Genomic DNA, 23,673 nt, shown 5'->3' with positions numbered 1-23,673 from the left:
TTTTTGTGACATTTGTCAAGTTAATTCCTACTCTCAACATTGTCAATAATATTTTTAAAGGGCGATATCTCAATTTCCAATTTTATAATACCATAACTTACAAACTCAATATCTTCGCTTAGGAATGTCCGATTTCATTGGGGAAAACGGCGTTGTGGAGCAAAATATCTCTTTATTTAAGATATGTAAAAACCTCAAAATTCATAACCTGCCCAAAAGTGTCTCCTTTTGACATGACACGTCACATATAAGTGTGGCTACGCAAACTGCACAAGAACATAATATGAAAATAAAATGAGGAACGATTGCTCAGGTAACCGAGTATAATTTGTAAGAAAGAAGGAGGAGGACAAGTTGGAAAAAGGAAGGGAATGGGTAACGTGGGACTGAAACCCATCCTTCCGTTTACTAGTCCAATGCTTTATCTGGTACAAAGACCACTAGCTCCCAGTTGTGTACATTCTAATGCAGGCCTTCTCAACTGGCGGCGCGCGCGCCACTTGTGGCGCTTGGAGTAAGTCGAAGTGGCGCACGAAGTGGCGCACGGTAAATTTACTTTTTTTCACATAACTTTTCAACAGAAAAGGGGTGAAAATATCACATCTGATCCGTTAGAAAGCCCTAAAATCTCAGACCTTCCGGAGGCACTGCCCCCTAGACCCCCGCGGCCGGGGCTTTCACACAGGACCTCTCCAGGGGCCATAAGGCGGGCCCTGGACCCCACCCGCTATGCGTTAGGTCGCGCACGCGCTCCCTCGCAAAATCCTCTCTTAACATGTTGGCACTTCATGATCACTAAAATTCCCCAGTTGACACTTCAAATAAACTAGTTGAGAAGGTCTGTTCTAATGTATGCAGTACGGATTGCTTGATTGCAAATAATCAGTTTCGGGAGCTATTGGCCGTTTCAAATTTCCTGTGCCCGACCTTGTAAACTACATGTACGATAAAAAAAAATTCTGGCGACATGTAATACAATGAAAGGGAATGGGCTAACGTGGGGCTCAAACCCATCCTTCTGTTTACTAGTCCAATGCTTTATCCGGTACATAGACCACTAGCTCCCAGTTGTGTAAATTCTAATGTATGCAGTATAGACGAATCCAACGAGCCAAGTCATGGTCAGGTGTTTTGAGCGTCCAATTGTGCAAATAAAAGCCGCCTAACACCTAGAGAAGATGCAAGGACGAGGAGGGTTAATAGAATAATAGCTAATAATATATAATGGAGATATTCCGCAGGTAATCCCGTCGCATCTATTCATACATAGTCCGTTTGTTCGCAAGTACATCAATGCATAGATACCGCGTGTAGTTAATCCGATTATTATGTCACTTCAACAGCGAATAGACCATGTAGAAGCTTGTAAACTTAAATCATTCTTTTGTCTACCTGTGTTTTCGCGGAAGGTGTAAAACGGGTGATGGAATGCAGTTTAAAATTTCCGCCAAGGCAGAATCATTTCACATTTGGAGTGTATTGTAGCCGACGGCTACCCAACTAAAGGCTGCTAGTCAGGTGTAGGAATGCGTGGATTTGGATTCGTCTATACGGACTTTTTGATTGCAAATTGCCAGTTTCAGGAGCTATTAGCCATTTTCAATTTCCTGAACCCGGCCTTGTACACTGTAATAAAAGAAAATTTCTAGCAACATGTAATGCAATGAAAGTAATTTTTATATACGAACTGAAACTTAATACTTTCCAGCACATGTAATAAAATGCCAATAACAGTCATTTTATTCTCAGTTTTCAAACTCTTGGCTTCATAAACATTTTTAATTATTTACAGCATTTTATGAACTTTACAGGAAAGGAAGTACCAAAGGATACACAGCTACAGCCTCTTTGTGAGATATTCCAAAGCCAAGCTAATCCATGAATATTCTACTTGGTTGTAACATATCTTCCATAGGGGGAGTATGAATTTCAAATAGAATGAACATATTAGGCAGCTCTATTTGAATTTCATACACCCTCTGGGAAGGATTCAACCTGAATCTTCAACAGAGTGAGGGCGAGTTTTAAATGGAAGTGCCCAATGTATCCATTCTATTGGAGATTCATACTCCCCCTGTGGATGATATTTCCAAAATCTTCCACAGGGGTAGTGTGAATTTTGAATGGAATAGCCCAATTTGTACTTTCTGGATACTGATGAATACCAGATTATCATCATAAAAAACTGTCCCTGTAACCTGTGCCTTACACAAATTGAAGAATACAAATATTTGTAATATCGCCCTCTATAGTCAGAATAGTAGAGAGGAATGGCTTATAGATATCTGGTGTTAGTTTGTATGAGAAAATCATGATGATATAGGATGTCAACCGTTAATGCTTTCACCTCACCTATAATCAGAGACTGAAAAAGACTAGTTTGTATCAGACGACCAACTCTCCACAGCCAGTGATTGGTTAGTAGCACCTATAAGGAAGGTCATTTCTTCGGGTGCCTTCATCAGAGAAAAGGAAACTTTTCGAGGCATTGTTGACAAGGTGCCTTTAGGAAAGAAAGTTTCCAATTACTAAGCCCTACCTTTTGAGACGGCTTGTGGGCTTGAAGGTGCAAAATAAACCATAGGGCATGCTGTTTTACTGTTTTGTACAGAAACTTCAATCATCACGAAAATGTGTTTCTGAATTTGATTGACAGGTGATGTCAGATGCAAACTTGTATTTTTAATTCAGTCTCTGATTATAAAAAAAGAACACCCAACCTTGGTAACCTGCCATGATATCAACATCTCCTTGACACTGGCAAACATGACACAGCCCCTAAAATCAAATTACTGTTGACTGCCTATGTAATTCAAGCATTCATATTGTGAGCAATGACAGTTAACTCAAAATATTCTGCCCCAACCCTTATATCTCTACTTCCCTACATGTTAGCTCTTTTGGTAATTTCCACAAACGTATACTTGGGTCTGTTGCTTTCTTCAGTAGATAGCAGCAGTTTTATCTACTATGTGATACGATTTGGTTTTGAATTACCATTGTACAAGTGCTTAATATTACAATTTTAATACTGGATTTAACAATTGTGGTAGCACCAAAGTTTTAAGTTCATACAAATGAATTGACCTTTTTACAATTAAAAACCAACAAAAGGATTGATGAAGAGGTAAGAACAGAACCATTTTTGTTTGGGAGGGGTTTCTTGTATACTCTCTATTCCAGAAGGGATTGAGGTGGGCATTTTAGTAAAGAACCTGTTTACTTTATATGGCTTTATCAATGTCATCATTTATTCCCATAGGTTCAACCATTTGTCCCACAAGTAGCACCAAAGTTTCAAATTGACAAGCATTGACCTTTTTCATATTAAAAATCAATAACAGGATTCATGAAGCCCTAAGAACAAAACAATTTTTGTTTGTTCGGTGGGGGGTATCATCGGTGTATTTTCATTCTAAAAGTGAAGGAGATAGGTCTTTTTGGTAAACAACCTATTTACTTTATAGGGCTTCATCAATGTTATTTTTTGCTCCCTAATGGGTTTAACCATAAGTACCCACATGTAGCACCAGAGTTTCTGTTTCAAGTGTATGACCTTTTCAATTTTTCAACATAAAAAAAACCAACAGAAAGATTGCTGAAAAGGTAAGAACAAAACCATTTTCATTAGGGAGGGGTTTCTTGTATACTCTCTATTCCAGAAGGGATTGAGGTGGGCATTTTAGTAAAGAACCTGTTTACTTTATATGGCTTTATCAATGTCATCATTTATTCCCATAGGTTCAACCATTTGTCCCACAAGTAGCACCAAAGTTTCAAATTGACAAGCATTGACCTTTTTCATATTAAAAATCAATAACAGGATTCATGAAGCCCTAAGAACAAAACAATTTTTGTTTGTTCGGTGGGGGGTATCATCGGTGTATTTTCATTCTAAAAGTGAAGGAGATAGGTCTTTTTGGTAAACAACCTATTTACTTTATAGGGCTTCATCAATGTTATTTTTTGCTCCCTAATGGGTTTAACCATAAGTACCCACATGTAGCACCAGAGTTTCTGTTTCAAGTGTATGACCTTTTCAATTTTTCAACATAAAAAAAACCAACAGAAAGATTGCTGAAAAGGTAAGAACAAAACCATTTTCATTAGGGAGGGTTTCTTGTATACTCTCTATTCCAGAAGGGATTGAGGTGGGCATTTTAGTAAAGAACCTGTTTACTTTATATGGCTTTATCAATGTCATCATTTATTCCCATAGGTTCAACCATTTGTCCCACAAGTAGCACCAAAGTTTCAAATTGACAAGCATTGACCTTTTTCATATTAAAAATCAATAACAGGATTCATGAAGCCCTAAGAACAAAACAATTTTTGTTTGTTCGGTGGGGGGTATCATCGGTGTATTTTCATTCTAAAAGTGAAGGAGATAGGTCTTTTTGGTAAACAACCTATTTACTTTATAGGGCTTCATCAATGTTATTTTTTGCTCCCTAATGGGTTTAACCATAAGTACCCACATGTAGCACCAGAGTTTCTGTTTCAAGTGTATGACCTTTTCAATTTTTCAACATAAAAAAAACCAACAGAAAGATTGCTGAAAAGGTAAGAACAAAACCATTTTCATTAGGGAGGGGTTTCTTGTATAATCTTCAATTCAGAAGGACAGGAGGTGGGTTTCTTTGTAAAGAAACAAGTTACTTTTATAAGGCTATGTCAATGTTCTTGATTGTTCCCTTATGGGTTCAACCATTTGTCCCACATGTAGCACCGAAGTTTGAAATTTAAATGCATTGACCATTTAATATTAAAAACCAACAAAAGGATTGATGAAACCCTATGAACAAAACCATTTTAGTTTAGGATGAGTTTCATGTGTACTCTTCATTTTAGAAGGGCAGGAAAGAAACTAATTAACTTTATATGGCTTCATCAAAATTTTAGTTTGTTCCCTATTTTGGTTGAACCATTTATCCAACAGGTAGCACCAAAGTTTGAAGTTGATATTATAATTACAGAAAATATGAAATACAATATCTTACTATCATGAAAGTTACAAGTATTCACATGTTACTATTTTTAAAGTAATGGTACAAGGTATTGGATAAACAATACGAAGAATGTCTAATACTCATTAGTCAACTTTGAAAATATCCTGAATAAGGTACTACAAATTCTATAAATTGGGCACAATTTGACCACAATATAGCTTTTATACAGCAGACACACTGCAAAAACAGTGGGCAAAGTGTTGAGGTAATATGCAACAGTCCAAGTTGTTGAGTTTATTTCGACCGATATTGAGCATTATTACCATGTTTTCAGAATCTTACATCATATATTTTGCCAATATTTTGTAAACTTGAACAGGTTCTATTACAGTACAAAAAAGCAAGAGCATAATTATAATCAATCAAGAGAAATCACACATGAAGCAATAAGGTTAGCTAAATATGCCAGCTTATTTCCAGTAGGGTCCATAAAAATATCGTGAATGTTTACTTTAAAGTTGAACTGTTGCATAGTTGCTCAACATATATTAAAATGTGTGCAAAGTGTTTGCAGTATGATTAAACCAAATATATTCATATTATACAGTAACCTCAGTTTGGACATACCAGGGTCCATTTCACTAAACTTTACATAGCTTCGTAAGTTTCGAAATCTGTCGTAAGTTCCATTTCACTTAACTTACTTATGAAGGGTACCCTTCAAAAGTAAAAGGGATTTTCTACAGGGACCCTTTGTAAAGTTACGCCTAGTATTGGGTATTCGTAACTTTACGAACAGTTACTTGAGTTACGAAGGGTAAAAGTTTAATGAAACGGACCCCTGAAGATATAATACACGAGATTGAGATTCTTTCAACATGTTATGCTTGGTGGAATATATGCCATGAATAAACCACTTGAGTCCAATTTCTTGAAGCTTGGCTAGTTGTCAGGATTCCTAAGCCAGCACCAGCAGGCTAGCTCTACCAATGTGGATCCATTTTATCAATTTATCTTTATAGTGGATGTATTATGTGAAATTGTAAGCACTGGTATATAAGATTACTGTAAAAGTCAATATTTTCGCGATTTTGAAGATTTTGTCAATTGTGCGAGAATTAAATTTCGCGGTTTTGATATTGATACAATAGAAACCTAATGCAAAAGGTTATTTTCGCGAGTTTTTATTTTCGCGATTTTATGTCCACTCGCGAAATTCGCAAAAATAAAAACCTCGCGAAAATTTCTACTTTTACAGTAATTGGGCTTAAATTTAATGGATTAGAAAGCCTGACCACTAGCCATGCTTTGATAAACTGACCCTTAGAGACTAGCAAACAATCTTTCCTCCTGTGGAAGCAATCTCAAGCAATATTTGATACAATAAGATACACTTCCACAAAGGAGAATATGTGATTTGCAAAAACAAAAGAGTGCTAGATAGGTCTTAGTGCATTAAATATCCAAATTATTTTGTGACAGGGATTTTTCAAGTGCTTTTCCTGTAGGCTTACAGAAAAAAATGATGAACTCTAACTATACTAAGTACAACAAGATCAACATGGTGTCAACCACCTTTGGGCCCATAAAGATGAAGGTTCATTCCCTTTTTAAAACATCAATATAATTTGGGAGACTCAAGAATCAACACTTGTTTAGCGAACATTGTCCAGATTTTAAAAATCACCAAAATAAAGAGACTCAACACTGTGGTGTTCATTTTTGGCCAATCCGTTCGATTTTGTCCTTCTTTTCACCCAAAGACCCCATATATTTCTTCCTCCGCCCCCAAAAGAAAAACACATTTTTCAGTAAGGTCCTAACTGAAACCCCTTTTGTTAACACTCCTATATCACAAATATATAATATGATATCCCAAAACATCTTGCATACATTTTGACGATAATGTCATGTTACTTTATAAATATAAACCTTTTATCACATTTATTGCCACACTAGTAATAAATTGCATAAGAACAATAAAAGTGGTTAAAATGAGGATTGACACTAATAATCCCCATCTTTCTATATCAGTTCTTCATATACCCCATTTTTAAGTATCCAAAGAAGATTTTCACAGAATCCCAGAATACACCATATGATGTACATACCACTGATGTGATATTTGACCTTTTTCAGCCAGACCAAACCATGACATATCGTAAAACCTTGTCTACCAGCATACCGGTATGTAATATTTTTGATGAACGCTAAATTTATATGAAACAGCCGTAAATAGGCCAATGCAATAGATTGGTCTTACAATAATACTTGTTTGTATGGGCTTGTATCAGTAATCTATTCGCTCAAACTCCATAATGTTATATTTTGTGGATGGAGGGCATCTAGATTAAATTAGCTTTCATCAAAAATCACTCTATACACTTGTAGACAAGGTTCTACAATATTATCTTTTAATGTACCAGAAAGGTTTATAATGTTCTTTCATGGGTAAATAACCAATTTCACACTCTAATGGATTTGTGCATCTATCAGGAACTACCCTTTTGTTATAATTTTATAAGACCTTGATGAGCATAATACCTTCCCATATAAGTCTCCCATTTTAGCACCTGCTCAAAAAACCTTTATTTTATGCTCATGAAAAGTTTGAAAGCAGTGGCTAAGTGGCTTATATGTGTTACTTCATAATTTGACTACTCAGTGCCAGAAGTGAATAAGTGTAATAGTAGCCATGTGTAGATGAGTACAATATACTATGTGTAAATTGCCGAATGTTCACAAGGCAGCTATTGCATCCACTTCTGGCACTGAGTAGTCAAATTGCACCCAGCAGTTACATGTATGTTAAACTTGGCAGGTTTCAAATTCAGTGTAAATACTGCAAATTAGTGAAGTTCATACAATTACAAAGCCATGTATTTATGTTCAATACCTAATAGTTTTGTAGTCTTTCATTGTCAAGTCAATTGCTCAGATTAATTTCAGCTGCACTCATAAAATAAATACAAAAAGTACTGTAGTTTAATACCTATAGGATGTATATTATAATAAATATATTTCAAGTAATATTTCAGTATCAATCTTTAGTTTACCAGCAATTTTTATATAGTTAAGAAACAAGGTCATACATTTTTTATATTAACAACTATATGAAATACCTTTAGTTATAAATAGTTTTTACACACATATTTCAACTGTCAAATTCATATCGTTGGCAGAGTGCAACACTATCGTAAGTGCAGTAGAATGCAATAGCTGCCATTTGCAATATTTCAATAAATGTACTTACTTTTAACCAATAAAAACACTCAACTACATGTAAAGGTGGTATCTTGGGGTTAGCTTAGTGGCCGGGATGGCCATCAGGAAAGTACTATACAGAACATCAACACTTTACAATGAACATGAAGAGGGGATTGTGCTGCAAATATGCAAATAGGTATTTTACAAAAGGCAGCTATTACATTTTACTGCACTTACGATAGTGTTGCACTCTACCGACGATATAAACTTACAGGCAATTACCATTACCATTTTTCCAAGGCAATATTCTTATACTGTGTTAACCAATTTAAATGTTTACTCTGAACCTTCATGTGGATTTTCCTGGCTATTTGTGTCTGAAAACAGTGGGTGTAGAAACAGTAAAATACTAAAACAACCACACCAGAGTTTGAGTCACCAATATAATTCAACAACTTAATTGGCTATTCCATTTAATAAAATCCACACTACCTCTGAGGATGATTTTGGAAACATCTTACACAGAGGGAGTATTTAAAACATTAGGCAACACCATATACATTCCCCACACCCTCAGAGAAAGATTCGACCTGAATATTCCACAGAGGGAGGATGAGTTTCAAATGGAGCTGCTTACTAATGTGTTAATTCCATTTAAAATTCATAACCCCCTTGTGGAAGACATTTAAAAATTCACCCACAGAGGAAGTGTGGATTTTTAAAATGGAATTGCCCAAATTATGCTATCATTAAAGTGACAATCAAATATTTTTGGTATAAAAATTGTGCCTAACTGCTCCACAAAATAATCAACAACTAAAATAGATTAATTTGATCACAGTAGTTCATACTTACTTCATAAAGTACGGAGCACAGCTTATTTTACACATTAATACTTGTTCCGAAAATGCCCATATCTGAATTTTGAATGATTTTGTGGTATTCTGGTTATGCATATTATTGATTGTCTCTTTAATTAAAGATCAATATAGCTTGGAAAGGTCGTCATTCTCTCTACTAGGAACACAGAAAGCACCAGGGATGTATTAAGCAGGTCATTTCAGATGTATTTACATATGTGACCATCCACCACAAAGTGGTAGTAAAGTCGGCTCTAGATCATTTTCTGTTTATTGCAGATTGGGAAAGAATGCATTTTCAGCTTTAAAATTACACCTCAACCAGCTTCATCGGACATCTGGAAGTGAAGTTATAGTGCATCAAAGGTCAAATTTCTAATATATTTATAGAAATCCAATACTGTATCTCAAAATGGAAAATGCTGACTTTACGACCAGTTTGTGGTGGATGGGCACATATTACCTACTCTAAAATGGCCGCCTCATAAATTCTATGCCACAGCAAATAGCATTAAAATGTACAGCTTTAAATTTCATTTCATGTTTGATTTCAAAAACAAATAATCAACAACTAGTATGTAAAGTCAAACAAAAAAATATTTCACTCTAAACGCCATCTAGATTTTACTACATTGTACTATCGTTTTTGTGTAATCAAAATCATTATCAGGCAATTCAACAAAAAAATACTGTAAAGCCATATAATTTTTGATAAGAATTGGCAAATGTGATGCGATCAAGCAAAATCAGTCGGAATGCGGAAATATTGATTTTGAGATATACATGTAGCCAAACAAAGAAAATATTCCTTTTGTTTCCCCTTGTTTTGGAAACTCTTTGATAGCTAATATCACAAATGTGTAATGCTTCCAATTTTTACTTTTTATTTCTGTCAGGAAATTTGTCAATTTCACAAAAATGTCATGCTGCAAATATATCGCTTTACAGTATAAAGATTTAGACCTCATTTTGAGCATGTGATCAAATCATACACACTGATGACGAGGTTGATTTCAAAAAATTCTAAATTTTGGTCACATTTTGGGGATACTAGGAGAGTATTGATGCATTTGTTCTTTCTTTCATTTCAAGTTAGAATAACATTTTGATTACAGTTCCAGCTATGAACATGAAGGGTGAAGTTTTTTCCTGCAAGACCTTACAAATTATGTCTCTACATTATCTTTTGAAAACCAAACATCTTAATAGTTGAATTTCAACTTTCATTATTTTACAAATTTATTGTTTCAGCTGATATACATGTTCAATTCATGATTGTCATTTACTGTAGTGTTGAAAAACATTCCGCCTATCAATGACTCCTTATTTACAAAGATGCATCCCAGTACCCCACCCCACCATAGTTTTGAATCACAATAAAGCCACACTTTTTCACATGTTAGACGACATGCTGAAATATCACTCACCAATTCACTGCACTAAGTTATTTTGGGGCAATTCTGCAACATATTACGTGAATTTCTGCAGCAGAATTTAAATCAACAGTGTGGCCAACTAAATCATCCATGAAGGACAATGATCTCATTTCATCATCGTTGGGCAGGAAAAAACCTCCTATATGTGTCTTTGGCCCCTGAACATGTTTAAAGCAAAATTGGCAATGGGTTACAAGGAGGTTTTGCTTTAAACATGTTCAGGGGCCAAAGACACATAAGAGATTATTCCTGCCCAACAACGACATGCTGCTTTAAAAAAACAATGAACCTCATACATAAAAATAGTTCTGGTTGGCCACTTATCATCAGTGAACAAAGCTTTACGTAAAAGGATCATTTTCAAGATCACAACACTAAAACAACAATATAGAGAAAAAGCTGTATCCTTGTTCAATAAATCATACAATAATATTAAGGGTCCTTCGAGAAATTTTTTTGTATGAAATTATGTAAACTGTCTGGCATTGCGAACATATGTGTTGTTCGAGTTGTAAAATGCAGAGTTTAGAGTCAAGAAATGTTGATAATTAACTTTTAGAGTGCATTTTCAGATCAATGCTTATGTGACCATCAACCATATGAATGAGTTGAAATGCAGACAAGCTTTTTCTGAGATATTGGCAATTACAGCTCTCAAAAACTAAAAGAAAATGGTGCTTTTTTAAAGTTCATGTTCACAGATGATATCCCCTTGTCAATTTCAGGTACCCACCTTGGCATTTAGTCTAATAAGTACATTGTGATCAATCATTGTAATTATATCAATACATGAATACAAAACCCACCCAAGTCCATTCTTTGGCCAAGCATGGGAAAATGTTGCTTATACATAGGCCTATCATATGTATAAAATCCACTCTCTACATACATCTATTGAGCATGTGAAATACAGCATGATGTATGATGTTTGTTTTTTAATTTTCTCAAAATCACTTTCCATGGACTTGGGTGGGTTTTGTATTCAGGTATTCATATTCTGAATCCTGATGTAGTGAAATATTATGTTTAAATCATACCTCATTAGTGCAAATGAAATTAACAGCCATATCTGAAGGCCCAACAGCTACCAGTACTCAAAATACTTTCTTGCATTACAAGAGCAATTTTGAACAGTTTCTTATTAAAGTAATCCTCGGGTGATCGCTAATGACACCGAGTCATGTCGTTACATTTAGGGCCCTTAGCCCCTGTATATTTTGAGCCCTGACAGCTATCATATATATCTGGTTTCCAGTCTGCAATACCGTAAAAACTTGATAGTTAGCATATGTGCTTACTATTGAGCGCTTTTAAACCATGAAAACATGAAGTGCACCATCCATAAACACACTCGGCAGTCCACGCTTTATAATGCGTGCCGGTTCGAAATTCTGAAAATTGGTGAAAGCGTGGGGGTTTAAACTTTTGGGTAAAAAGCGTGGACTGATATAAAGCGTGGGATTAAAATAAAAAGCGTGGGGCTTCTTCCAACTTACAGTATATTTTTATTGAATGATAAAATAATCATAGTTCCAAGAAAAATCACCAAAACTTGCACACTATGTCGCAAGATAAAATTCCATTTGATGCAGGCTCGCGCTTGTTTACGTGAATCCAGTGCAATGTACACAATATCCTCCCCTGAAAGCGCTGCCAAAACACCTACGTCATATGCAAATGTCCGATTTTCCATGACGTGTTATTTTTCTTTACATTGATCGTATATGAGTGACGTCATTAACATGCATAATTGATTGAACGAAGCAGCATGGAAGAAGTAGGATATAGTCGCTGAACACATCGTACGTCAAGTTTCATGACAAGAACAACATTTGAACACCATAAAAGTACAGTTATTCATTAAAATGCTTATTTTACAGTGCAGTAGTAGTTTTTCACATATAATTTGCATTGTTCACGTAATGTATCAATTAACTTATTGGAGAGAAAACATCGGACTCGCACATGTGAAATAGGTGCAGAATTCGGCGTGCATTTGATACTTCGAACCAAATTATGCGTGCGACTTTGTCAGTTTACAAATAGCGGAAAAAGCAAAAAGTGGTGGGGGTCAAGAATTTTCAGTATAAAGGGTGCCTCAGTAAAAAGCGTGGGGGTCAGGAATTTTCAGTATAAAGGGTGCCTCAATAAAAAGGGTGGGGGTAAAATAAAAAGGGTGGGAGTCAAACCCCACTGCCGAGTATGATAAAAGTGTAAAGGGTTTTGAGCAAATCATTGATACACATTGTTATATATGAACAAGTAAAGTAAAGTAACCCACAACCCCATTAGCTCAGTTGGTAAAGCGCCATATTTTGGTACGATTTCAAGTTATCAAAAGCACTCAATAGTTAGCATATATGCTAACTATCAAGTTTTTACGGTATATATATTTCTCTATTTAGGGATAATGGTGAGGATCAGGTCCAAACATAGAAGGTCCAAATGGCCCATAGAAACCTTGTGGTACCTCATGCCCAGGGTGCTCAACAACGTCACTCTCAAGATGAAAGTTGTAATACGGATATCTTGGTGCATACATAAGTTTACCGAACGTGTAATCATAGCCACTCTTACTTGGTATCTCTTGAAGACCACCTACAGCAACTTCATAAGATGGTGGGATTGTTAAATTGATGGCTGTTGGAAAAAAGAAAATAACAACAAAGGGAAATAATTATTATTGTCTTGATTAAGAATATTGGTCAGAATATTCTGTGTTTAACGCTCTGGGCAAGTCTTCCACACACATGGAAACCAAAATATGTACCTCCGGCATAAAATCGGCAAAAGCCCGATGTTAAACAATAATTTGCATCTTTACACTTGAGCAATACAAAGATTTGTGCCCCTTTTGAGCACTTAATAGCATACTTTATCGGCAAAATGTATTACTCGCACAGTGCAAATAAGCACACACTTCAAATCAAAGTTTTCATGGGTGCATGGGTCAATAGTCTGGAGGTACACTATTTTACAGTAATAGTGTACCTCCAGTGCTAGTTTGTGATTTGTCTGCCTTACATGAAGCTGGCAATAACAAGAAAAGTATACTTACATGATGGTTGTTTGGTGATCACTCTGGCATTGTCCGTCACTGGTGAGAAGGCACTACTGAGGGGCACGTGCCCTATAGCGATGGGTATTTTGACTATAGCATCAAACGGTGTCCCTCGTACATCAGCTTCAAACTGGAAATAATTAAGGATACATCAAATATTTAATTCTACATTACAATTTTGGCAAAAGTTTTCAACAAAAATTAAATTTCCAAGTCAATATTTACTATGTCTAGATTACCATAATATACAGCCCAAGGAAAAACTTGGAAAAAGGTACTTGCAAAATAACTTGAGATATGGTCGATGCAGACACCATAATGTACATTTAGGCTGCTTTTTAACACTTACAAATGCGGTGGAACCAACTACTCCTGTTTCCAGAAAAATACAACACTAAATTTTTTGGATTATAAAAATATTACCGTATCTTGATTTGCCAAATGAAACAGCTAAATCCTAATAGTTAGTTCTCACTGGCAATAAAAGTCAAATTTTAACATTTGGTCAATTTGAAGGGAAAAAGTGCCAAAACCATGCAATTTTACATGTTTTCTTAATTGCAGGTACAAAGTTCAAAGACTTGGCACAAGTCTAAGCAATCAAAATTTTGGAAATAGAGCATAGGCTATGAATTAACTAATTATTAGAAAAAAGTGTGTGAATTAACTTCAGATATGGTCAATGATTGAAATGTAGATACTATAATGTACATTCTAGGCTGCTTTGTACAAATGAGGTAGACCCAACTAACCATAATTCCAAGTTCCGAGAAATAGCACTTGCAACCCCGGACAGAATGACGGGAGTGATAGACGGATGGATGGACAACCAGGAAACATAATAACACAGATGGAGGCATAAAAATGTGTCTAAAATACAATACCTTCCGCACAGACTATGTATACTTTTTACACTATTATATGAGCATAATATGCACAACTCATTTTAACCCCTCAACCACCCCGATCACCTCCAGTGCTACTATAGGCCTGTATCTTGAATTTACAACTGCTGCCTGTGGACCAGGTTGCATCACAAATACACAAAGAATCACAACAACCACTGAATAACACCTACACAAATAACATTTGGTATGTTGAGAAAAGCTCAGATGCAGAACCGGATAAATGCCATTTTCAAACTTTTTTAGGAAAGTCCACCAACATCTGCCCTAAACAGTATAATACTACCTTGTTTTGATACCCTACCCTAAATTTCAAGGTAAACATTTGCAGCTACGGTCAAAGGTAGCAGATTTTCTTCTTATTTCCTTTATATTTTACCAGTTATATTTGACAATATCTCAAATTGAGAAAAATGCATGGATATCTTTTTTTGCATCTGAACTTTTCATGCAAACACATTTAACCCCATGAGAACTACCTGCCGATTGGCCAAAAAGAAGTTTTCATTATCAATTGGACCAATCGGCAACATTGTTAGAATAATTTCACCACACACAAAAATTGCGGTGAATTATTTGCAAAGCTCCATTCTGATTGGTGATATCATGTAATTGACCAATTAGAGGCAATGTTAGATCGGCAGGTAGTGCTCAGGGGGTTATATACACTGCAGAATTACATTTCAGCACTTACTTTTCTATTTGTCACGCTGATGGGCACACATGATACACCAGATGTTGTTTTTTAGGGGTAAACACGTCACACAAGCACATGCATGATTACTCATTGGAGCTAAAAATTACAAACAATGCACGATATTGGGTTAATGCTTGTGAAGTGGCAATTTAAGTTTTTACCAATAATACAGAAAAATTACTTATTATGGATAAAATAAACCCCACTGCAGTACAATCACCATGCATGACTGCTTAGTAGCTGACTTGAACAGGGAATTGAATTAACTTTGTACATTAGACATTAGCAATCACCATTACTTCATGTCACCACAACGCAGGGCTAAATATATGTACATATCAAATTGAGAGCACACTATTGCACAGGATCAAGCAAGTGCCCTAGCTACCCTGTGCTTGTCATGATTGTCAAGACAAGACACCTACAGAAAATTGTATTATGGCCTTGTTTCTGTTAATTTTAACATCCTAGTGCCTCTGAACCTTCACCACAAATCAATACTAGACAATACTAGGAAAGCATGAAATTGCAGGAATCAGCGTTGAAAATTTTTGGTTTGGGTCCCCACCCCTTCTTTTTAGATTCTTGGTGAAAAAAAAATTAGGTCAACAATTCACACATTGTTAAAATTAAAAATAAACCCTAGTTGGGTAATGTGTTATACCACAGGAAAGAGTCACAATTGAAAGCATAAAAACACTTAAAGAAAACCCTGCTTAATAATGCCAACAGAAACTGAAATGGTTCTGGATCAGTGTGCATCCGAGTGAAAGCACAATGCATGGCCATCAGACCTGTAGGTAACCTTATGCTTCCATGACTTAACTTCAGACAACCTAAAAATGAATCTGCCCTTACCTCTACATAGTACTCAATATCCAGGATACTGCACCCTACTAATCCCGATGCAGGACATGCTGGTACAATGATTGGTTTTCCTTCAAATGTTAATGTACTGACTCCATCACAGCCTTCTCCCTCCACACTGGCTATCTTCCTTTTCTCTTTCTTCACATGCTCTTTTCCAACACCCTTACGTCTAGCACGATATGACACCAGCTGTGTGTAAATAAAGAAGGAATATATTAATTCACTAGGTTATGGTTGTGCATGCTACATTGCCAAAGTTTTAAGCTGGATTTTATCATAAAACATGCAAAGCTTTCCACCTGGATAGAGTCCAACTGGGAATGAGGTAATGGAGACACAGGGGGTAAGAAGTTCAAATGGAATAGCACACTTAAAGGGATGTAAGTAACCCTGAAGAAAAAATACGGAAAATTGGGGAAAAAGCAAGTAAATTCTGGATAAAAAGCCCCAAAATGGGCTGAAAATAAAAGAAATTGTGTAAATCTGGACTACAAAAAAACCTGAATTCTGTAAAAGTACAGAAAACTTACATCCCTGCACTTACCTGCATAAGTTTAGCACTGCAAGATACAATAGCAAGACGTGTTTGGTTGTCAACAGAGCCCGTCACCCAGATGTCTTCTCCTGGTACATAACCACATTTGTCTGTCTCTGCTGACACTCTGATAGGTCCGCTCTCACAGCATAAACAGCAAATTCGCTTCTCTATTTCATCCTTATAGGTGTCTAAAGTACATGATAAAATGATAAAATAAACACAACTTTACTTTATGTCTCTTTCTTCCTCATTTCTCTGATTTTCTCCTCTTTTTCTTCCTCTCTTTCTTACCCTTTCTTTCTTCTCTTTTCTCCTCTCTTCTCCCCACTATTTTTCTATCATCTCTCATTACCTGTCTCACACACATCCCCACACCCCCTATAAAAAAGAGTAAAAAGTATAATGATTTATAGTGCACTACGCACAGGCACAACGCCTAGACGTTGATCCACAACAAGCCTCAGCACACTTTACAGGTTGTCAGCCCACAGGTTGTTTACAGGTTGTCAGCCCACTTTAAACTACAAATTTCTCATTACTTTTTCCCAATCCCCACTAGCACACTGTATGGCATATCAGCATGGTGTCCACTTTTAGCAGCATGTTCAGTTCTAACAGGGTTCCTACATGTACACCTTGAAGCCTTTAAAATTCAAGGACTTTTCAAGGACTTTCAAGGTCCAAAAGCATGATTTTCAAGGACTTACCACAGCACAAAAAGCTGCGTATTAACGAAAGTGACAGCTCCTCTCCACTCCCCAAATTTTGTCAAAATTATACTTCAGGTAAAATTCCAATTTTCAAGGACTTTCAAGGACCGTGGGAACCCTGTTCTAAATATTTTCATGACCCAGTGGGTGATCATTGAGATCCGCATGATCAGAATGGCAAATTAGATTTTTTGCGCATAAAAATATCACACATTTTGGGGACAACTTATAACATTTTAAGAACAAGCACAATCTATATTTCGAGGAATGCACTGATTACATTACATTTTTTTTAAAGCAAGATACAACATATATGTTGAGAAAATAAAAGGATCAACTTACTCCTGCTTGCTCTGATATTGTGTTCAGATCCAATCCCACTCCAACTATGCTAAAGAATTTCTGTGTTACATGGTCAAACTTAAACGGTCTGTCGATTTTGGACATGACTTTGTATCGGACATGACCATATTCTGCTTCAAATGGATCTGGTAATGGGATTTGAGGAATGTGAAACGAGAATGGGAACTTGTGTTCTCCTGTATTCAGGCACAGATCTGCATCCTCATATGATTCATCTAAGAAAAAAGAGAAGGTTGGACACATGGAATTAAAGAATATACAATTAGAATTTTTGTTTTTACAATCCACTACCATGTGACAGATGACAGGTAGGTCCGGTCCGATATATTTTGAGTAGTGGATACCGGCACAGTACAGCAAAAATTAAATTGCCATCATAAAAACGCCCCTTATTCTATAATGAACGAAACTTGTTCGCAACTGCAAACATGTGCGAGTACTATTACCCACTAGGATTGTATGCATACTTCCGCTATATATATGCAACTCTATACAAGCATGTTACATGTTATCAATACTCATGATGACGTGGGGTCGTCTACATCCTGATAGACAACACCCAAAATCATGCAATTGTTCAATCAGATCATATGTCTATGAACAGTGGCGTAAGTAGGGTTGGTAGCGCCCAGGGCAAGAAACCAAAATGGCGCCCCTACCCCCACCCGAGAATATCTTAGACGCAGGCTGTGACATAGCCCCCCCCCCCCCCCCATTCTTGAAACAATTGCGCTTTCGATTGATTTTGTGTTGAAAAATGTTGACTTTCATCGCTTGGAGGGGCGCAGAATCGATACTGAATTGATCAATTTGGCGCCCCCTAAAGGGTAGCGCCCGGGGCACGTTGCCCCTCCCTGCCCCCCAGTAGTTACGTCACTGTCTATGAACTAGACCACTTGTCAGTCAGTGGCACTGACTATAAAGAAAAACATACTAATCATAGAATCTTCTAATTCCTTGAACAATTATGACCTAATAACTTATTAATCCCCCCTTTTCTAATTGTGTTCCTGCAGATTTTCTCACAAATTTTGACTTTATATAACAACCCCTTTCAAATGCACTTTTAGCATGAAGTTATACAAAAAGGTATTGTTATTAAAATTACTTCGCAGAATCAAGACCTACAGCTGTGACATTTGATCTACTGTTAATTAATATCTCTATCATCCATAATGTTTGTTTGCTTAGAAAATATCAAAAAGGGACATATTTGATAGTGGAAACTAACATTTTGTGGAAAACAATTTAATGGAAATTACACATTATTGCTTTAAAGAGGCCAGATTATGTCTGCGTATTAGGGCCTACTCATTGAGACCTTTTGGAGAGCAAAATAGAGAACATTTGGATTATTTTGTCATTTGTCAAGTGCCTGGGAAAACTTTAATACATCATTGTAACATTTGATTTTTATTATTTCATATCATAGTCCAGGTTTAGAGATATGGTAGATTTAATAGCATTACACATGGGGCTACGCTATATAGTGTTCATGTGGGTATTCCAAGTTGACAGTTCGGACTCTTTATTGTCGCACGCTCATCTCAAAATGAGTTTCTACCTTCAAAGTGTGTGTTGCGTGTGCATACGCCTATCAAATGTGTGCTTTGATTACAGCGTACACTTTGCAAAAGGTTTCTGGCATGTTGCTAGAAAAGCGAGAAAAACAAAAATGCATTTTTGTTAATGCATTTGCAGGAGAACTTTGTTTTGGTAGCAAGATGGCGGACCTGTGCACAGGGCAAATACCATAGTCCCAACAATATACCATGGAGATGTACATGTAACACTGTGATGCAATCAAGTAAAGTGAGTCATTTGTCAACCAAGTACTTACCTCTCCCTGCTAGGAGTTTTTTGACTTCAAAGTATTTTTCTTTTGATGTGTACTTGACATCATCATCAGCTTTCTCTTCTTCTGACCATTGAGTTCTGGCATTACCTTTGAATTTAACCTGGATACCTGTTTGAAGGAAAACAAGGAAACACATTGCAAGCTATAGTTTAAACTTATGATCTAAATTAAGAAAATTTTGACTTTATTCATCTGGAGACTGGCAACCCAATTAAATTGGGACCAGTAACCTTTTGGACACTTGACAGGCATTGGAATTAAGATGCCATGATTTACATCGCACAGGCTGTGGAAGTTTGTCAGTTGGCAGAGATAAGTGACCTAGGCGTGTTTATTGCAGGATGGTGAGCCTGTGTACCTTGTGTACCTCTCTTACTTACTACCGGTAACTTTTTCTGCTGAAACCTTTTTAGATGTGCTAATAACATTGTAGACTTTCAAAAAAAGCAAACCTGTAATGATGAATTACATGTATGTTGCCTAACTGAGATATAGGGTGTTCAAAAGTTGTAATTTGTATGATTTTTATGACATTATCAATCAAAACTTTTTTCGTCCATGCCCCACACAAAAACCAGTAGGCCAATTCCATGCCAAAAGTGCCTTTTTGTAACGTCCGTAAAAAATTTTTGGAACATTATTGCTCAAAACAGGAGCATTTATTTCAAACTTGCTAATCATGCCTCCATAGATTGATGTCACACCTACTTCAAGATAGTAAAGAAAAAAATCTGAGGAAGCACCTTGACAGTTGTTTTTCATCATGAAAAACGTTACGGACATTACATTTGAGATAAAATGTAACGTCCGTAACACTAAATCAACAGTGTAGGACGATACAGGAGTATTAATTTCAAACTTGCTTTTCATGTTTACATAGAATGGAGTCAGGGCTTGCTCAATGTAGTTAACAGAAAAAAATAAAACACAGAACTGAATGGAGATTTAAGGATATGTACCATCTGTCAAAAAGGCAGGCACTTTTTCGCAGTAACGTCCGTGAACGCTGTTTCTAATTTCTGTAGCTAATTAACTAAGAAAGCCAAAACAAAATTGCTTCATAATAATGAACATTAGAGCAGGCTTCCTCAAATAGATTTGTTGAAGCGCCACATGAAATAAAAAAAACACTGCAAAGCGCCACTCAATGGCGGCGAAGTCGCCGGGGGAGTCCAGAAGGTGGTTTCCCCCCTCTGAAGCTATCGGTTTTTTTTAATTTGAGGTGCAAATGACGCCATTTGGTGCAACATTTTGTACTATTTTAGCCTGTTTTTACAAGGATAACATGGGAATCGCATTATTTATTAATTTTTTAAATCTAAACGGGCGCCAGCGCCACTGAAGCCACGGCGCCACATGTGGATGCTGGCTACCGCTATTTGGCGGAGCCCTGCATTAGAGTGTGTACTAGTAGCATACTAAGAAATAAAGTGTTATCCTAACAGCAAACATGTGTGCTATTCACTTAAAAGTTGCAAGTTGCATGTATATTAGGGTGGGCCAAAAAACACCTTTTTTCTCGGATCGACTTGGAACTCTCGGAGAATTTTACTAGGGTACATACTACTATTGTGCTAAAATATCAGTAAGATCGGAGCATGTTTCGCCCAGGCAGTAGATTTTCACAAAATCCCTACTTATTTGCCATTTCTTACTGTATAACTCTATATAGAGAAATCAGTAGAAACAACCTGGGAAAAGTAGGTATTGAGATGGCATCATAGCCAATATTAAACAATTTGGGTAGTTTGTTTAGACCCTCCAGAACATCACCAAATAGCAAGCAGTCTCCAATTGGTTACCATTATTTTTTGCTATAGACCTGTATTAGTTAAATATTGATGATATTTGAGTTGCTAAATTAAGGGGTAGGGGTAGCATTATGGAGCATTTCCCCAGTTCTACTGAGTCAAATTTCACAATCTTGGTCTTGTTGGGTGGATATGAACTGCAAAAGTACAAACAATACATGAGATATGAATTTAGAGCAGCTCTGACATGACCAGGGGTTAAAGGGTCATGTGACGCCTGATTTGTAGTAATTTTCAAGGCTGTGTGACCTTTTGACCTCTGGTCAAAATATGAATAACCGAAAATCATATAGCATTTATTTCTGACAATGCTGCAGTTCATATCTATGCAACAATACCGCATTTGGGAAATTTGACTGAGTAGAACTGGGGAAATTCTCCATAATGCTACCCCTACCCCTTAATATAGCAAATCAAATATCATTAATATTTGACTTACATGCGTGTCTTTAGCAAAAATAATGGTAACCAATTGGAGACGGCTTGCTATTTGGTGATGTTCTAGAGGGTCCAAACAAACTACCCAAAGTGTTTAATATTGGTTAGGATGGCATCTGAATGCCTACTTTCCCAGATTGTTTCTACTGATTTCTCTATATAGAGTTATACAGTAAGAAATAGCAAAAAAGTAGGGATTTTGTGAAAATCTACTGCCTGGGTGAAACATGCTCCGATATTACTGATATTTCAGCACAATACTACTATGTGCCCCAGTAAAATTCTCCGATAGTTCCAAGTCGATCCGAGAAAAAAGGTGTTTTTTGGCCCACCCTAATGTATATGTAACATCCGTAACGGTGATATTGGCCAGTAGCATATTTGAATTCCTCATCATATAATAAATATGAAATATGAGCTTCAGAACATTTCTGATCATAAATGAATATTTAATTAGTACAGTAACATATCAGTGATATAGGAAAAGCCTATAAGGCCAAATAAAAAAATAAACATGTTTCACGTCCCCTCCCGCTTCATTTTTCAAGGTTTCTTCAATTATTTTTTTATTTTTTGAAATTCATTTATAACTTTTCATAAAATATGTCTAGGAAGTAGAGATGCTTTCTATAGCCTTGCTAATATACAAGAAACACTTGGAAGGTTTTGAGATAATTAGAGGGGACTACCTCTCAGAACAAGAAATAAAAAGAGGCCTCCTCCTTTTTCCAGGCATTATTGTGTATGCTAAAACAGCTCTAATTATGGGTATTTACACTGGTTTTGAAATAAAAATAAAAAATAAAAAGCCCCCTCCTCCTCCTTTTTTTTCAAAAATCCGGACGTGAAACATGTTTTTTATTTTATTTGTTCTAACCCATGACAGAATGCAGCAAACTTGCAACAAATACTTAGTTCGGAGTAAAACTGGTCACATTTGGCTTTCTTTACTCAAGGGCTTTAATTTGATATATAAAATGATGCAGTTTGATGGCAAATTTAAATTCACCTGGCATACCTACATATTGAGCTATGTACATCCCAGCTCCCGTCCCAGCTGGAGTGGACAACCACTATATTTTACCTCTAAAAATAAAATATGACACATTTTTGGGATAACCAAAATGTTTTGAGGACAAGCAGAATTTATGCTTTAGTTGTCCTCGGGACAACCTCCATATTTTCCTTATTTCGGACACTGGTGTTGTGCACCCTTACCCTACCATGCTACTACATGTATACTACAAGATGTGTATGTATGATGATGTATTGTGCATGTTGTGTAAGCTTATCATGTTGTTAATTTTGTACATAAAATGTCTGCACTTTTGAAGATCTGTAACTCACCACGGATACCCTTTTTTGGCTCCGAGCATACTATCCTAACATAGCCCTTTATTATATCTCCTGGTCGAAATAATTCTGCGTCTTCGTCTTCAATGATTACTTCAAAAATCACGAGTTTCAGTTTCCCCATAATGAAATTCCAGACATTTTTTCATTGCATCGAATATGTACAGCCTGTGGTACATGGTCACGGGTTGTCCCTATCATGTCAATTAAGGTTAGGGGCGCACACCACTAAATAATCGTCCCATTGAAATACACGGGAAAATACAAGAAAGTAAGTTTGTTTTTCTACCCCATGTAACAACATTTTTAATATTTTGATCGAATCAACGTCTTAAATAAAGATTACACTTTTATTTAAATATGATTTTTTGGGACAAGTTGAGACAAGCTTAAAAGATACGAACTCCTGAACAGCGCCATCCCGAATTTCAGCCGACACTCTCGCCTCCTTACCAGTTCCGGCCATGATATTGTTCCGAGGGCCTATTGCCCATGTACATTCGATTCGGAACATTTTCTGAACAGATTTGTAATGTTGAGCTCCTATTCTATCGTTTTATCAAAACAACCAAGAGTCACTCAAATTTGGTTCCCTTGGGACGCCGATATATTTCGCA

The 23,673-nt window shown here is 36.4% G+C and overlaps 2 protein-coding genes across 2 annotated transcripts; both read right to left on the bottom strand.

The window, feature by feature from the left end:
* Positions 1-12,475: 12,475 nt before the first annotated feature.
* On the bottom strand, positions 12,476-16,872 carry LOC140143647 (arrestin domain-containing protein 3-like). Its single transcript, XM_072165463.1, has 5 exons — positions 16,815-16,872; positions 16,530-16,711; positions 15,974-16,174; positions 13,511-13,643; positions 12,476-13,092 (listed from the first exon to the last, which is right to left on the bottom strand). Exons 1-5 carry the CDS (start codon positions 16,870-16,872, stop codon positions 12,854-12,856), a joined length of 813 nt encoding a protein of 270 aa, XP_072021564.1. The 3' UTR covers positions 12,476-12,853.
* An 8-nt stretch (positions 16,873-16,880) lies between these two features.
* LOC140143646 (arrestin domain-containing protein 3-like) lies at positions 16,881-23,209 on the bottom strand. Its single transcript, XM_072165462.1, has 4 exons — positions 23,051-23,209; positions 19,437-19,562; positions 17,576-17,811; positions 16,881-16,901 (listed from the first exon to the last, which is right to left on the bottom strand). Exons 1-4 carry the CDS (start codon positions 23,178-23,180, stop codon positions 16,881-16,883), a joined length of 513 nt encoding a protein of 170 aa, XP_072021563.1. The 5' UTR covers positions 23,181-23,209.
* Positions 23,210-23,673: the final 464 nt, after the last annotated feature.

The sequence above is a fragment of the Amphiura filiformis genome, unplaced genomic scaffold, assembly GCF_039555335.1.
Source record: "Amphiura filiformis unplaced genomic scaffold, Afil_fr2py scaffold_25, whole genome shotgun sequence".
NCBI lineage: Eukaryota > Metazoa > Echinodermata > Ophiuroidea > Amphilepidida > Amphiuridae > Amphiura > Amphiura filiformis.
Note: the sequence above shows the minus strand (reverse complement) of the source record. Positions and strands in the feature narration are given on the sequence as shown.